The 16,048-nt window shown below is 45.8% G+C and overlaps 2 protein-coding genes across 2 annotated transcripts in view; one reads left to right on the top strand and one right to left on the bottom strand.

Annotated features, from left to right (window-relative positions):
• The window catches only part of LOC113406219 (E3 ubiquitin-protein ligase Midline-1), a 354,834-nt gene that overhangs the window by 22,567 nt on the left and 316,219 nt on the right, over positions 1–16,048 (top strand). The window lies entirely within an intron of this gene.
• LOC113406182 lies at positions 11,958–15,043 on the bottom strand. The gene is made up of 2 exons (XM_029910933.1): positions 12,047–15,043; positions 11,958–11,963 (listed from the first exon to the last, which is right to left on the bottom strand). Exons 1-2 carry the CDS (start codon positions 15,041–15,043, stop codon positions 11,958–11,960), a joined length of 3,003 nt encoding a protein of 1,000 aa, XP_029766793.1.

The raw sequence follows: 16,048 nt of genomic DNA, 5'->3' as shown, positions 1-16,048 counted from the left end.
GGAGCGGCATAGTAGAGAACATCTCTGGGACACCCCTTCCCTTTATGACCCCTCCAACACTGGGGGAAGGAAGTGCTCAGGTAAAGGACCTAGTTTCAGCACACTTGCAACGCCCAGGAGTTTGCCTCCAACAGGATAATTCTCTGTTGGACATTTCTGGATGGATTATACCTCCTTTGTGCCACCTGATTGGTGCAAAGATGAGTAGCTGCATAGGGAATCTGGCCTTCTCTGTACATTTCAGGTCTGAAAGAGATCTCTAGTTTGAATTTGCTTTGTCTTAGCTCTTGAGTTTGACACTATATCCACTTGTCAATAGGGAACCACCTCAGCCAGCCAGCTAACAGTCTGATGTAGGCCTGTAACAATTCCTCCTCCTCCATCTCTGCCTAAATGGCAAATTCAGAGCTTGTTGTTCACCTTTCTATACACTCAGTTGCCACTATCTAGTATGAAAAACAACAACAACAAACTGCTCTTCTCTTCCGCATTCAAAGGAAGTGTAAAGAGGTTAGCCGGGGCTCGTCCCTCTCCGGGGCGGCGGGGAGCCACACCGCCTCACTGTTGATGTCTTGGGGGAATTAGTCCGACTGTGGGAGTCTCCCTCGGCGGCTCTTGCGGCAACTGAAATAAACACAGTAAGCCTGGGCCCTAGGTCCGGGTGGGGCAACAGTGAGTCAGGTGCTCAGGCCCTCAGGCAGGGCTGAGAAGTAGCAATGCAAACAGTAGCAATGAGCCCAGGCCTCCAAAGGGCCTGGGAGAGGGGGAGACTGCCACCCACGGGTTGGGTGGCAGGGGGGACGCAGGCCCTCCCACTCCACTGCGTCCCAGCCCTGGGCCCTAGCAGCGGCAGAAGACCTGCTGCTGAGTCAGTGGGGATCCTGGCCGCAACACACTGACATGGGCTCTGGCAGTGCTGCAGCCAGACTAGGGTTGGCTGCCCCCGAGCTACTTCCAGACTCCCCCTCTTGTGGTACTTGAGTCACGATGGTGTCCTCCGGGGGGGTCCAGCACCATGGGTTCCTCGGGGTAATTGACGAGAGGCAGATCTGGCATTTCCTCCGGGTAGTGGGCGAGGGGCAGGTCAGGCCAGTCCTTGGGTGCACCCAGGGCGGCAGGGGCTTCCCAGTCGCGGGCTAGGCCGGAGGCGTCTGGCCTCCCCGGCGTCTGTCTCTCCAGTGGGTGCTGAGGTCGAGCCTTTGTACTTCCGGGGCGCTGCCTGACCCTCTGAGGGGCGGGCTCAGAGCTCCCTAGCTCCGCCTACTCTGGTGTCCAGAAGGGGTCGTCCCTCTCTGGGGCGGCGGGGAGCCACACCGCCTCACTACAGGAACCAATAACATTATCACTGTAGTGAAAGACACCCAGTTACAGTTCAAACTTTACTGCCACCCAATAGCCATAACATAGATGGCAAACCCTACTGAGATTACAGTATTCTGATATTTCCTGTGAAAAAATAATCTTTCATTAGGTTTATGCTGCTAGTGATACGAGGAAGTCTATGCTTCCTGTTGATGGTTAATGAAAACTGACATGTGCAATACAGGATACCAAAGTTTGAGTTCATAAACAAATTCATTTCCTGCTTTACCATCTATTCTTAAGATGATAATAGAATCACAGAATCATAGAACATTAGAGTCGGAAGAGACCTCAGGAGGTCATCTAGTCCAATCCCCTGCTCAAAGCAGGACCAACCCCAACTAAATCATCCCAGCCAAGGTTTTGTCAAGCCGGGCCTTAAAAATCTCTAAGGATGGATATTCCATCACTTTTCTAAGTAAGTGCTTCACCACCCTCCTAGTGAAATAGTTTTTCCTAATATCCAACTTAGACCTCCTGCGCTGCAACTTGAGACTATTGCTTCTTGTTCTGTCATCTGCCACAACTGAGAACAGCCTAGCTCCATCCTCTTTGGAACCCCCCTTCAGGTAGTTGAAGGCTGCTATCAAATCCCTCCTCACTCTCCTCTTCTTCAGACTAAATAAGCCCAGTTCCCTCAGCCTCTCCTTATAAGTCATGTGCCCCAGTCCCCTAATCATTTTTGTTGCCCTCTGCTGGACTCCCTCCAATTTGTCCACATCCTTTCTGTAGTGGGGGGCCCAAAACTCGACGCAGTACTCCAGATGTGGCCTCACCAGTGCCGAATAGAGGGGAATAATCACTTCACTCGATCTGCTGGCAATGCTCTTAATAATGCAGCCCAATATGCCATTAGCCTTCTTAGCTACCAGGGCACACTGCTGATTCATATCTAACTTTTCATCCTCTGTAATCCCCAGGTCCTTTTCTGCAGAACTGCTGCTTAGCCAGTCGGTCCCCAGCCTGTAGCGGTGCATGGGATTCGTTCGTCATAAGTGCAGGACTCTGCACTTGTCCTTGTTGAACCTCATCAGATTTCTTTGGCCCAATCCTCCAATTTGTCTAGGTCACTCTGGACCATATCCCTACCTTCCAGTGTATCTACCTCTCCCCCGAGCTTAGTGTCATCTGCGAACTTGCCGAGGGTGCAATCCATCCCATCAGCCAGATCATTAATGAAAATGTTGAACAAAACCGGCCCAGGACCCACCCCTGGGGCACTCTGCTTGATACCGGTTGCCAGCTAGACATCGAGCCATTGATCACTACCTGTTGAGCCTGACAATCTAGCCAGCTTTCTGTCCACCTTATAGTCCATTCAATCCATACCTTTTTAACTTGCTGGCAAGAATACTGTGGGAAACCATATCAAAAGCTTTGCTAAAGTCGAGGTATATCACGTCCACTGCTTTCCCCATATCCACAGAGCCAGTTATCTCATCATAGAAGGCAATCAGGTTGGTCAGGCATGACTTGCCCTTGGTGAATCCATGTTGACTGTTCCTGATCACCTTCCTCTCCTCCAGTTGCTTCAAAATAGATTCCTTGAGGACCTGTTCCATGATTTTTCCAGGGACTGAGGTGAGGCTGACCAGTCTGTAATTCCTGGATTCTCCTTTTTCCCTTTTTTAAAGATGGGCACTATATTTGCTTTTTCCAATCATCTGGGACCTCTCCCAATTGCCACGAGTTTTCAAAAATAATGGCCAATGGCTCTGCAATCACATCAGCCAACTCCTTCAGCACCCTTGGATGCATTGCATCTGGCCCCACGGACTTGTGCATATCCAGCTTTTCTAAATAGTCCTTAACCTGTTCTTTCACTACTGAGGGCTGCTCACCTCCTCCCCATACTGTGCTGCCCAGTGCAGCAGTCTGGGAGCTGACCTTGTCCGTGAAGACCGAGGCAAAAAAAGCATTGAGTACTTCAACTTTTTCCACATCATCTGTCACTAGGTTGCCTCCCCCATTCAGTAAGGGTCCCACTTTCTCTGACCTTCTTGTTGCTAACTTACTTGTAGAAACCCTTCTTGTTACCCTTCACATCCCTTGCTAGCTGCAACTTAATATTGAAATACTCCAAGGATTAAGAGAGGTGCCCACTGCTGCTTATATTAACAGCTGCAGATAAAGGTTTTCAGTGGTGTTATTCCAGTTCTTCCTTGGGAGAAAATAAATTGTTCATGGTGGAGGTATATGGTTAAGTGCTAATACATGAACCAGGTATTGAAAGCAGGCTGAGGATTATGAGAGAATGGCCAAATAAACAGTTAACTGTTCCATAAACATGTAGATCCACAATCTGCCATGAATGCACACATGGATTCCCTCTGAAATCAAAGGGAGTTGTCCCTAAAAATTGATTTATGATTTCATATAAAATTGACAACTTATATGTAAAAAAAATCCCATGTGAACTTACAAAATGTGTTGAATAACATAAGTACCGTTTTCAATTTTAAAATTCCAGCCTCAGCAATTTTATTTCTTCAAGTGCCAATTTATTTCCTCTTTCACAGACATACTTTCTTTAATTCCTCCTATATTAAATGAATAGTGCAGGGCTTTAAAAACCTATGATTAAAATCATCTCAGAATTAGTTTCCTGGCATGGTTTTTATTTAAATTGTAGAGGAATTTTTAATGATTCTTCCACAGAGAAAAGTTTATTACTAATGCATTTTCTTTGTACCTTGTATATCGGTCCAGCATTCTTTTCATTTACATAATTAACTTATATTTTTATTGTGTCTTCTCAAGATAGTTTTGTAAGTCTTGTGTCTTTTTTTAATACAAACAACATTTTAGTTTATCTATTAAATAATGCAAACATTCTGTTTTTTTTTAACCAATTGAAATTAAAACAACCTGATGGCCAGATCTTCTAAAAAGCAAAACATATCTGCTTGTTTGGGACCTGAATGTTTATACAGGGCAGTTTTATATTACCATTTCTCTACAGGGAATGCATGTTGATAGATGGAAATTGGGAAGATAGTACTCAGCAAAGTCCTATGGCTTATATTATACAGGAGATCAGATTAGCTGACCACAGTGGTTCCTTCTGCCTTTATAATCTATAATCAATTAACCTTGGGTCACATTAGAGCAGTGTCATCTAGTCATTATCTCAGCTGTTAAGGCCATTGCAAGTATGCCTATCTATCTTAGGGACTTACCATTCCCATTCTATCCGAGTGCCTCACAGTGGAAGGGAGCTATGAGAGAAGACATCTCCATGAAGTTTCCCCCATCATCCTATTGGGGAATAGGAGTTTTCTCCTGTGGAATAGGCTACAGCACCATTGGAGCAGAGATATCAGAAACTCCCTTTGCCATTAGGACATGGTGCTTCTTGAAGAAGAAAACACAGGTTTAGCCATGTAGTTCACTGTTGTTACCCATGTCTTCCCTTTCCTCTTTTTGACCATATTGTGTGTTGCTATCACTCATGTTATAATATCGTTTCTATTATCATACATCTAAGATGATAAATTCTTCAAGGCAGGGACTGTGTATTTTATTTGTCCGTTCCTAGCTAACTTGTGGCCTGGCATAAACAGTCATGATGATAATATTTTGATTTTTCACTTTCTCCCTCTATTGATACTTTTGGGTAAGAGTGTTGTTCATCTAGCAGATGGCACTGTTTGTTTCATTGTTGACTTCAGCCACTCCTGCTGTGCTTTTTGGAAAGGAAAAGACTCAGCAGGAAGAGCTTTTTGTTACAGGAGCCAATTGCTCTATGCAGGTGTGTGTATATGTGTCCCTTGCGGACTGAGAACAAACAGTCTTAATTTTTCAACCAGACAGCAATAATCTGAAATGGGCTGAACTGGAAAGTCCTTGGGGAGGAAAGGGGAAAATCATTTTGTAAGGGCTTATCCTCCAGTTCTGAAATCAATGAGAATATTGCCTGCAGAACTGGGACCATAGTGATTTGAGAAACAAAACATTTTGACAGTATTTATTAATGTATTTCATGGAAGGGTCTTGAGAAATCTTCCCTCCTTCGTAATCTGAAGTATAGTAAATTACAGCATTGGATAGATCTTACAGACCAATCACTTTGAAAGGGTGTTGAATAAACAGCTGCAAATAAATACCTGGCTTATTTTGGATTGGGTGGGAAGAAAATTAATAGCTTGACACAATTAGTATTTAGAGTTGAGCCATCTGTATAATTAAAATGAGACACTCAACAGAAACGCCTTTCCTTATAATATTTGATTGAAATTCACTTTGTACAGGGGGCCAACCCTAGTCCTGGGCACAATATATGTCTCTATTAACCACTGTGCAATGGGTTTCACCTTTTCTGAATGTTTCAGCAATATCAAGGTAATTAATGGCAATGGAGCATCTAATGGATACCTTGCTATATATCACTCAACTGCATAGGGGGAACAACAATGAAATCCTTGGTCACATATACAAAATAGTCTCTGCTGCTGGCATTTCTTTTACCTATATGTGATTGAAGTATGTGTTATAAATGGCTGATAAATCTAGTCTGGTCTGAAAGAAAAAATGATCATAACAGCTAATTGTATGTAACTGAGAAGAAATTATGGTTTTATGGCTAAGGTTCTCGACTGGGGTTACGGAAATATAGGTTCAGTTCTTGGCTGTGGCTCAGACTGTGTGTGACTTTGGCAAGTCAGTTGGGCCTGAATGTTCAGAAGTGACTAATGATTTTGGGTGCCTCAATTTTTGGGTGTCCTGCTTGAAAATCTTGAGACAGATTTTCAGAAAGTGCTGAGCACCTGCCTTCTGAAAATCAGTCCTCTGTCAGGCATTTTAAATTGGGCACCCAAAAATGGTAGCTCCCCAAATCCCTAGTGACATTTGAAACTGTTGGCCTAAATTTCTCTGTGCTGCAGTTTCTCATCTGTAAAATGGGAAAGAGAATACTTCCTTTCTTCGACCCTTTGCCTGTCTTTTCTATTTGTATTGTGAGCTCTTTGCAACAGGAACTGTTTCTTACTACATGTATGCTGTAGCTACTAGCACAATAGGGGCCTGATACCAGTTGGTGCCTCTGGGTGTACTGAAACAATATTATGTTTCAGTTCATTGTTAATTATTATTATTATGGCTCTTGGAGCACAAATTTTGGCTGATAGAATAAGATTATGATCCTTGAATGTTCACATTATTTATATTATCTAGATTATATGTTTATATCATCTGTGCATATAAAACATATAATTAGGGAATGTTTGAATCTGTAAAATAGGTTTTATTAGGAAACTGAAAACCAAAGATATATTTTATACTTTACTTTATGCAACAATAAACTGTTAACAGCTCAGCTTTTATAAAGGATTAGAAAAGAATTCAAACAGGCATGATAAATTGTATGTTGAAAAAAAGAATACCCCATTAAAAATACAGACTCCTTATAGTTTAATGTCCATTGAATTTCTAAAACTTGAATTAAGGATCAGGTGACATTTTAATTCTGAACAATTTTGGGGGAGCATACATAGTTACTTAAGGCTAAAAGTTAGCAAGCAAGCTGGGTGAATTTTCATTTTCTAAAAATAAAAAATCTCTCCTGCTAGTTAAAGAACTCTGTAAATTAATTTTTCATGCTGTGTAAGTGTATAATCTTGATGGTTTGGGACACTATTTAAAAGATAAAACATTAAAAAAATTTACTGTTTTTCTTTGGCAAAGGGTTTTTTCTGTGGTCTTGAATAAAACTCAGGTTAATGTGTCTGCTTCAGTTAACAGTAACCAATAAAATTTATGCTAAAAAAAAGTCTGTACTAACAATCTGTGACAATACAATTGTGGAAATTGTGTGTGTTAGTGTAGCTTGGGTATTGCTATTGCAGTGCCAGCACACACAAAATTGTTTGAACCTCACAAAAATGTGTCTGTTTTTGTGTTTTCTCTTATGGATGCAATTTTTTTTTTTTTTACTATATATTTAGAATAATCAGGGCACCCCACCACTGTATTATGTTGATGGAAAGATAGGTCAGAATTTAGGTCTATCCTTTTTTGTAGCCACAATGTGGTCAAAACATATTGATTTTTGTAGCTATAGTTGACATTTCCACTTTGGTCTCACTAAAAATAGCTTTCAAAAATGATAATTTCACATTTCTCACACACTTGGGGGCCTGATCCTACAGCCCTGGTGTACCCAAAACTCACAGTGAATTCATTGGGAGTCTTAAGTGTGCAAAGAATTTCTCCGAAATAAGAAATAATAAAATCAGCATGTTCCATGGTAGTTCTACCAGCTTTACTGTTCAAGGGGGAAAATAAAATCTGAGAAATTCTTAAGTGAGATTTCATCTATTAGTAGCAGCAATGTGATTAATTGTAGCTCTTTGGAAGCTAAAGTATCCCTTTCCAGTAAAAAATAAAAGAGAGGACTCAGTTTTAATAGCTATGACACTTTAGCTATCATTTATATGATTTGCCTCCCTTTTCTTGGGCTTATGGGCAGGCAAAATCCCAGTGCAGTTTGAAACCAATAGAATAGCCAGCAATAGGCCAGTGTTCAGAGAAACTGCACACCTGGAGCTCCCACTGTCCATTGCCTCTGAAAATCCAACCAGATGTTGTTTGGACATGAATAGGGCCCTACCAAATTCACAGCCATGAAAAACGCGTCACAGCCTGTGAAATCTGGTCTTTTGTGTGCTTTTACCCTATACTATACAGATTTCACAGAGGAGACCAGTGTTTCTCAAATTAGGGATCTTGATCGAAAAGGGAGTTGCAGGGTGGGTCACAAGGTTGTTTTGGGGGGGTTGCAGTATTGCCACCCTTACTTCTGCGCTGCCTTCAGAACTGGGTGGCTAGCAACTGGTGGCTGTTGGCCGGGAGCCTAGGTCTGAAGGCAGAGCAGCCGCCAGCAACAGCACAGAAGTAAGGGTGGCAATACCATACTATGCCATCTTTACTTCTGCGCTGCTCCTGGTGGCAGCTCTGCCTTCAGAGCTGGACTCCCGGCCAGCCACTGCTGCTCTCCAGCTGCCAAGCTCTGAAGGCAGTGCACGAGCAGCAGTGCAGAAGTAAGGGTAGCAGTACTGCAACCCCCTGTACAATAACCTGCGAGCACCCCACTACTCCTTTTTGTGCCAGGATTCTCTACAATTACACCATGGTGAAATTTCAGATTTAAATAGCTGAAATCATGAAATTTACAATTTTTAAAATCCTATAACCGTGAAATTGACCAAAATGGACCATGAATTTGGTAGGGCCCTAGACGTGAGCTTGCTTCTCTTGACTTCAGATTGAGCAGGAAAAGGTCATTTATTTTCATCAGCAGAAAATGAGTGTTCAGAAGGAAGTAAGGCAGTGATTTCAATTGAGATGGACTGAGTATTAAAATTGAGTAAGGATCTCTGAATTGGACTCTAGAGAATACTAACTTGATTTGTGTACTTCCCTCCCAACAGAGTACAATTCCTATTGCAGTAAAATAGTGCTAAATCACTGAGCTATTGTAAACTTGATATACATCAGAGAAAATTATTTCTTCACTGCAAGCTTCCTCCTCTGCTTTTTGTTTGACTCTTCTTGTGAGTCTCTGTTACTCATGTTTAAGGCCCGTGTCACACATTTAAGCCTGGCAGATTGAGAGCTATGTGACTAATGTGGAATTCAGATTCACAAACTAACCATGCCTTCACATGCAAACTGTGCATAGCAAACATACTTTGCTTTGTACATTTTTGCATAGAAACTGTAACTCAAAACGTACTACAGAACTAAAAAATATAAGGCAGAGGTCAGTATCTGGGATAAGTTACAAAAAGCAGTTTTGAAAAGACATTGTTTGATAAAAGAAATTAAAGCAGTGAGTCATCAGAATAACGAAGGCAAAGAAAAATAAAGGGGCTTAGGGAAGGGAGACAAGCTGAAGATAGGGTCCCTGATTCTGCAACTAATTTTGCATGTGTAAGCGGGGGAATGGTCCCGCTATTGTGGGGAACTTTCCGGGCTTCTGCACTACCCCGGTGAAGTGGGCTAGCGAAAGGATCTGAGTCCTCGCTCCCACTTCCTTTACCCAGAGGCCTCCCTGCCCTTGAGGACTCCCCTTCCACTCTCCTGTCTGGCAGAGTCCTCGTAACCCCAACAAGGCTGGGCCCAGGATTCCTGGGGGGCTTGACCCCCAACCCTGCTGTGGTCACCTAGGACAGGGGCTAGGGTGTCCCCACTCCGGGGTACTCTCTCTGTACTGGGCACCTCCCTGACCCACTGATTATTCCATACAATTTAAAACAAATGCAAGTTGTTTAATTAACAATCAATCTAAAGAAAAGAATAAGGAAAAATGGGAAAGGTTAAAGGAAAACACATCATCCCGCTTTGTGGCAGGGAACATCACAAACAGTGTCTCTGGACATCAGGGCACTTCACAGTCTGTTCCTTGTTAGTCCCAGATTTCCGTCTCAGGCCCTGGCTGTGCTGCAGGGATGCTGCGGGTTGGACACTTGCAATGGTGGTGGCCACACACCTCCGGGCTTTGAGTGGTGGGACCCTTCTTCCCAGCGTCAGCCCCCTGTCAGGGTAAGGTCCCCCTCCTGGTCTGGCCTGCAAGGGCCCTTGTCTGGGGGTGTCTTTCTGTGCTGGGCCCTTTGCCCAAGGTCCCCCCTTGGCTGGCCCCACTTGCTCACCACACCTGGCTCTGTGGCTGCGTCTCTGCTCCCAGCACAGGATCTGCTCTCCCTGGGCTGCGTCTCTGGCTCTGTGGCTGCGGCTCTGCTCCCAGCACACGATCTGCTCTCCCTGGGCTGCGTCTCTGGCTCTGTGGCTGCGTCTCTGGCCCCTCTGGATCTGGCACGGTTCTGCTCTCCAGCTCAGCTTGGGCCCCTGCTCTCTCCTTAGCTCGGCCCCACTCAGTCTGACCCAGGCAATTCCAGCTCACACGGAGGACTGGACCTCCCTGGCCTCCTGACCCTCTGATTAGCCTGCCCGCCCTGTCAATCAGGCTGATCTGGAGCATTGGCCTCTCGCCATTGTTCCTGGGGACTGTCAGTCTCAGGCTCCTGATTTGCCATCGACCCTTCCCCTTTTAGTACTGGGAGCAAGCCAATCAAAACACCCCCACTGAATGTTAGTAAGGGGGCAACAGTCCCCTTACATTCCCCCTTGCTAAAATACTGCCACATCCACAATATTTACACCGGTACATCCGGGCCCCATAGTAACAACATATACCCACGTCATTTTATATCAACAACCCATTAACAATTATTAAAAGAACATTTAACATATTTAACATTCCACATCTACTTCTTAATACCATACATAACAATATTCATTAAAACACTACATAGAACCAATAACATAATTATCTCTAAGTCTAACAGGAAGTACACCCTTATTAGCCCTCTGGGACCTTCTTAAGACTGGTGGTTCGTTACCCATATTTTCTATTTCCCTATCCTCAGGTAATACTGGGTCAGTTTGAAGGATCTGGCCATTTTCGTTAGGGTTTGGGTTTGCCCCACTCTGTCCCCCTCTGTATTCGGTTTGTGGGACTAGAACCATTTCCCAATTGGTTTCAGCCTCCTCGTGGTGTACTGATCTACGCCTCCTATGGTCCCTGTCTGGACTAAGAGTGCAATGTTTCAACTGGTCCCTATGTACTACTCTCTCAGGACCTCCTCGTTCAGGCCGGATGGTGTAAACTGGTAGCTCGGGATTGTTGTGAGCGACTACAATGTGGGGATTTGACTCCCATTTGTCCTGTATTTTATTACGCCCCCGGTGTCTATGGTTACAAACTAGTACACGGTCACCAGGCCTGATGAGAGCCCCACTGGACTTGCGATCATATGTCCTTTTCCTACTTCGGGCTGTGTCTTTAGTTGTATTGAGAGCAACGTCACAGGCTATCTTCAGCCTGTCATGGTGACCTTTGACCCAGTCATCCAAATTGGTCACCTCATCCTCCTCAGGGCCCTCTCTGTCCAGAATATCCAATGGCAACCTGGGATCCCTCCCAAACATGAGATAAAAAGGAGCGTAACCTGTCGACGAATGGACATGGCTGTTATAGGCCAACACCAGCTCAGGGAGATGTTCCTGCCAGGCTCGCTTCTTTTCTGGCGGGAGCGTTCTTAGCATGTCATGCATTGTCCGGTTAAATCTCTCGCACTGAGCGTTTCCTTGCGGGTGATAGGGTGTTGTTCGGCTTTTGGCTATGCCATACAGTTTACACAATTCAGATATCACCTCTGATTCAAAATTCCTCCCCTGATCCGAGTGTAACCGTGCCGGACAACCATAGTACACAAACCAGTGTTTTATGAGGGCTTCAGCCGTTGTCCGCGCTGTCTGGTTTCTAGTTGGAACTGCAACAGTGAATCGGGTGAACATGTCCGTGAGAACCAGTATGTTCTCATACCCCTCTGAAGATCTCTCTAGCCGTGTGTAATCCATCGCTAGGACCTCCATTGGGGCAGTCACATTAGTACAGGTCAAAGGGGCTCGGTTGGGAGGAAACACATCCTTGGCTAAGGCACACCGTTTGCACTGACGGATCCACACTTGCACGTCGCTACCCATCGTGGGCCAGTAATAGTTTCTCCTCATTACCTCCAGAGTGCCCCCCATGATCATGCCTGGCTTCATAAACTTGACGGCGGAGTGACACAGGCACCACTAACTGCCACACTTCTTCACCATCTCGGGGATGATATGTTACCCGGAACAGCACTCCACGATGTAATCTAAGTCGTTCCCACTGTCTGGCTAGCTTCTTAGACTGGGGGTATCTGGCCCCAAATCTCCGGTCTGGCCTCGTTTGGCTTATGACTGCCACTAAGACAGGTCCAACATCACCTTCTCGTTGCAGAGTTTGAATCTCCTCCCATGAGTACCCCGAGATTATTGCGCTCTCCCCTTTTACCAGGTTTTGTACTGCATCCTTTACCGTCACTTCGTCTTCGGGCTTTGGATTCTCTAGCCACAAACACGTACGCACGACATCTGCAGGAATGACTAGGAAGTCTTTCTCCAGATCTTCGCCCTCTTCTGATTCCTCCTCCAGAGGCAATCTAGACAGGGTGTCAGCATTGATGTTCTGCCTTCCAGGTTTATACTGTACTTCAAAAGTGAACTCAGCGAGTTGGGCCACCCAGCGGTGTTCAATTGCACCTAAATTAGCCGTTGCGAGGTATCGGAGTGGATTGTGGTCTGAGATTACCGTGAATTTAGAGTACACTAAATAATCCTTAAATTTTTCAGTGATAGCCCACTTCAAGGCCAACAGTTCTAGTTTAAAAGCACTGTAGTTTTTGTCATTTCTTTCTGACCTCCTCAGCCCTCGGCTCGCATATGCGATCACACGCTCAGCCCCCTCTTGCTTCTGGCTGAGCACCGCACCTAGGCCGTGCAGGCTCCCGTCCGTTGTCACTATAAATGGCAGGGTAAAGTCAGGATATGCAAGCACAGGTGGTGACATCAGCCGATGTCTTAATTTGTCAAAAGCTGTCTGACAGGCATCATCCCACACAAAACATTGGTCCCTTCCCTTCCTTTGGGCAGGTTGGCCCACTAGTCCATATAGTGGTGCAGCAATGTGCGCAAACTTTGGAACAAATCGTCTGTAATAGCTCATGAAACCTAGAGCCTGCCGCACTTGCTTGGCATTCTTGGGGACCGGCCAATTTTCCAGCGCCCTGGTCTTCTCTTCATCTACCTGGATTCCATCCTTTGAAATTACATGGCCCAAGAATTTGACTTTTTCACATAGGAGGCAGCACTTACTCGGCTTCAGCTTCAATCCATGTTCCTTCAATCGTGTGAAAACCAAGTCCAATTTTTCCATATGACTCTCAAAATCCTTGGAAAACACAATAACATCGTCCAGGTATATCAGCAAAGTGTCTAAGATATAGTCTCCTAACACCCCCTCCATTAGTCTCTGGAACGTAGCAGGTGCATTACACAAGCCGAATGGCATACGTGTCCATTCAAACAGCCCAAACGGAGTCGTCACTGCTGTCTTTTTCCGGTCTCGTTCTTCCACTGCAACCTGGAAATAACCAGAAGTTAAATCGAGGGTTGAAAACACTCTTGCACTTCCTAATGCATCCAGTGACTCTTCCACCCGGGGTAGCGGGTAGGCATCCTTGTGCGTTACCTCATTCAGTTTCCTGTAGTCACAGCAAAATCGCACCCCACCATCTTTTTTTATTACAATCACTGCGGGTGATGCCCACGGACTGTGGCTTTCTTTAAGGACACCTTGAGTCACTAGGTCCAGAATGTGTTTTTTTACCTCCTGGAACACTCGTGGTGAGATCCGCCGGTGTCTCTGTTTTATCGGGACAGCATCTCCAGTGGCTATTTGGTGTGTCACTGTGGTGGTGTAACCAAAGTCCCGCTCATCCCTGGAAAAGACCTCTTGATGTCTCTCCAGTAGCACCCGCAAACGGCCAACCTGTGTAGGGGTTAGCTGTTGGAGGTCCACTTGGACTGGAATGGGTAGCTCTCCATCAGGTGCCGCTTGCGATGTGATAACCTGTTTGCCTTTTTTTACTTCTGTCACCCGCAGCTCATCCCCATTTTCTTCCAAGGCCACCCCCACTGGGGGCACCACTCCTTCAGGACGGTGTACCTCTGCCACCCTGGTTCGGGGCCACAACTTTATGGCCTTGTTACTTGAGTTTAACAGCCTGACTGGCACTTTTCCTTTGCTGGCATTAGCAAGTACATTTGCAACCAGGAGCCCATTAGGGAGACTGGCCCCAGGTGTTGGCTCAACAAGCACTCTGTATCCATCAAAGTCGCTTGGCACCCGGCAGCGCCCATCAATAATCTTCTCACTCCAGGGAGGTATAACCACCTTCTGTCTCCCTGCCACCTTAACATAGCCAATTTGTCCCGTTGGACCCGGGAAACGTCCATGTCTCTCCACTTGGGCTAGTACCCGCTTCAGTGTAGCGTCCTTCCTAGGCTGCCCGTGACGGTTCATCTCCTGGGTTCCTTCTCCTACCAACAGTAATTCTTTCAGCTCTCTTATAATATTCATCCCGAGAATTCCCGGTACTCTGTTCTCCATTAAAGTCTTTCCTGAAGCTGTGTCCTTTAGGATAAAGATGCATTTCCCAGGGATTGTTCGACCCATGTACCCTACATCAGCTTCAAGACACCCCACCACAGGGATGGCAAGTCCATTAGCTGCCGTTAGCTGTACAAATCGGGTATTATGCATGGTCAGATCTCTCTCTTTTAAGCAGTTTCGGAAATATGATTCAGAAATAGTGGTGATTTCTGAGCCAGTGTCTATCAAACAGCGGGTTCTCACCCCTGCTATGGTTATATCCACTGTCAAGCAGTCCCCGAAAGCTCGGCCACAGAAGTCGCTGAATACACTAACATCATCAGGGTCCTTTTCCTCGCTGCTGACACACTGCCCTTTTCCTAGGGACAGCCGCAGAAACCCTTCAGTCCCCACTTGGCCTTTTGATGGTTGGCTGCTTGCTCCCGGTGCCTCTTGAATTTCAGGCGCCTGGGACTCCAGTCTCCTTCTCAGTGTACAATCTCTGCTAGTATGTCCTGGTCTTTCGCAAGTATAACAAATGTATCTTCCCAGCTCGTCCTTCAGTGGAGATCTTCGGGATCCTGGGGCCCTTGGATATCTTGGCATATTAGTGGGGGGTTTTCCTTTCATCACCTCAGTCATCACTTTCAGCATCTCCCCCTGCTGGACCGCCAGTTTTTGGACAGCTTCACTTAAGCTTTCCAATGTTGGCTGTGTTTGGGGCAGAGCTTTTCCCCCAGCAGCTGCATTCACAAGGCCGCCACTTCGTGTATGGGGGTTAGTCTTGGCTGTCTCTGCCACAGGAACTTCCTCTTCTTCTGACCACATAATAGCAGCCTGCATGAGTTCATGGAACTTCTTACTGGGCTCTTCCTTAAACCTCCTTTTCATTTCACGGCGGAGGGAATCATCCTGGAGCCCCAGCACTAACTGCTCTTTCAGAACCGTATCTGGGTCTGGAACTCGCTGAGGGTCTCGCCGCTCCACTCTGCTCATTTTCTCCTGGAGGTCATATGCATATGCCCGGATAGTTTCACCGGGCTCCTGCTTTCTCTCAAAGAACTCCTTTAGTCGGGTTCCAATAGGTACCTTGTCCCCATACACTTCTAGGAGGAGTTCAAATACCTTTTCCACATTTTTTTTGTCCGCCCCTGCCATGAACTTTACTGTGGCCTTGGCCTGGCCCTTGAGGTGTTCCTCTATGAAGTCTACATGATCTTCTTCAGGTACTCTTAGCACACGCAGAGCTGCCTTCACAGACTTGACCCACTCCTCTACCGTAATGTCTCCTGGTCTTGTCGGGAAGCCACCAAACTCTGTGACCTTCCGCTCCCGTGGGACATAAATAGTAGGGGGTTTCTTAGCTTCTGCTGCCTGTTGGTCTATCACTGCCTTAGCCAGTGATAAGGCTTCTCTCTGTTCTGTTCTAGCTTGCTGTAATGCCTCAGCTTGGTCTGATAATCTGCGCTGAAGTTCAGCAAACTGGGCCCGCAGTTCTTCAATTCCAGCCATGGTAGGGTGCTCAACCAGGCCTGGACCGTGCAACTAGAATTCAACCAGTAAACCAATGGGGTGGACCCTGTGGATAGGATCCTGTTCGTGACGCCAATTATGTAAGCGGGGGAATGGTCCCGCTATTGTGGGGAACTTTCCGGGCTT

The sequence above is a fragment of the Terrapene carolina genome, unplaced genomic scaffold (genome assembly GCF_002925995.2).
Source record: "Terrapene carolina triunguis isolate 2854851 unplaced genomic scaffold, T_m_triunguis-2.0 Scaffold23, whole genome shotgun sequence".
Lineage (NCBI taxonomy): Eukaryota > Metazoa > Chordata > Testudines > Emydidae > Terrapene > Terrapene triunguis.
The sequence above is the reverse complement of the archived record's forward strand: the minus strand, read 5'-3'. Positions and strand labels throughout refer to the sequence as shown.

Excerpts from the sequence above, each read along its gene's own strand:
- LOC113406182 (XM_029910933.1), bottom strand. The coding sequence starts at position 15,043 with ATGCTGAAAGTGATGACTGAGGTGATGAAAGGAAAACCCCCCACTAAT.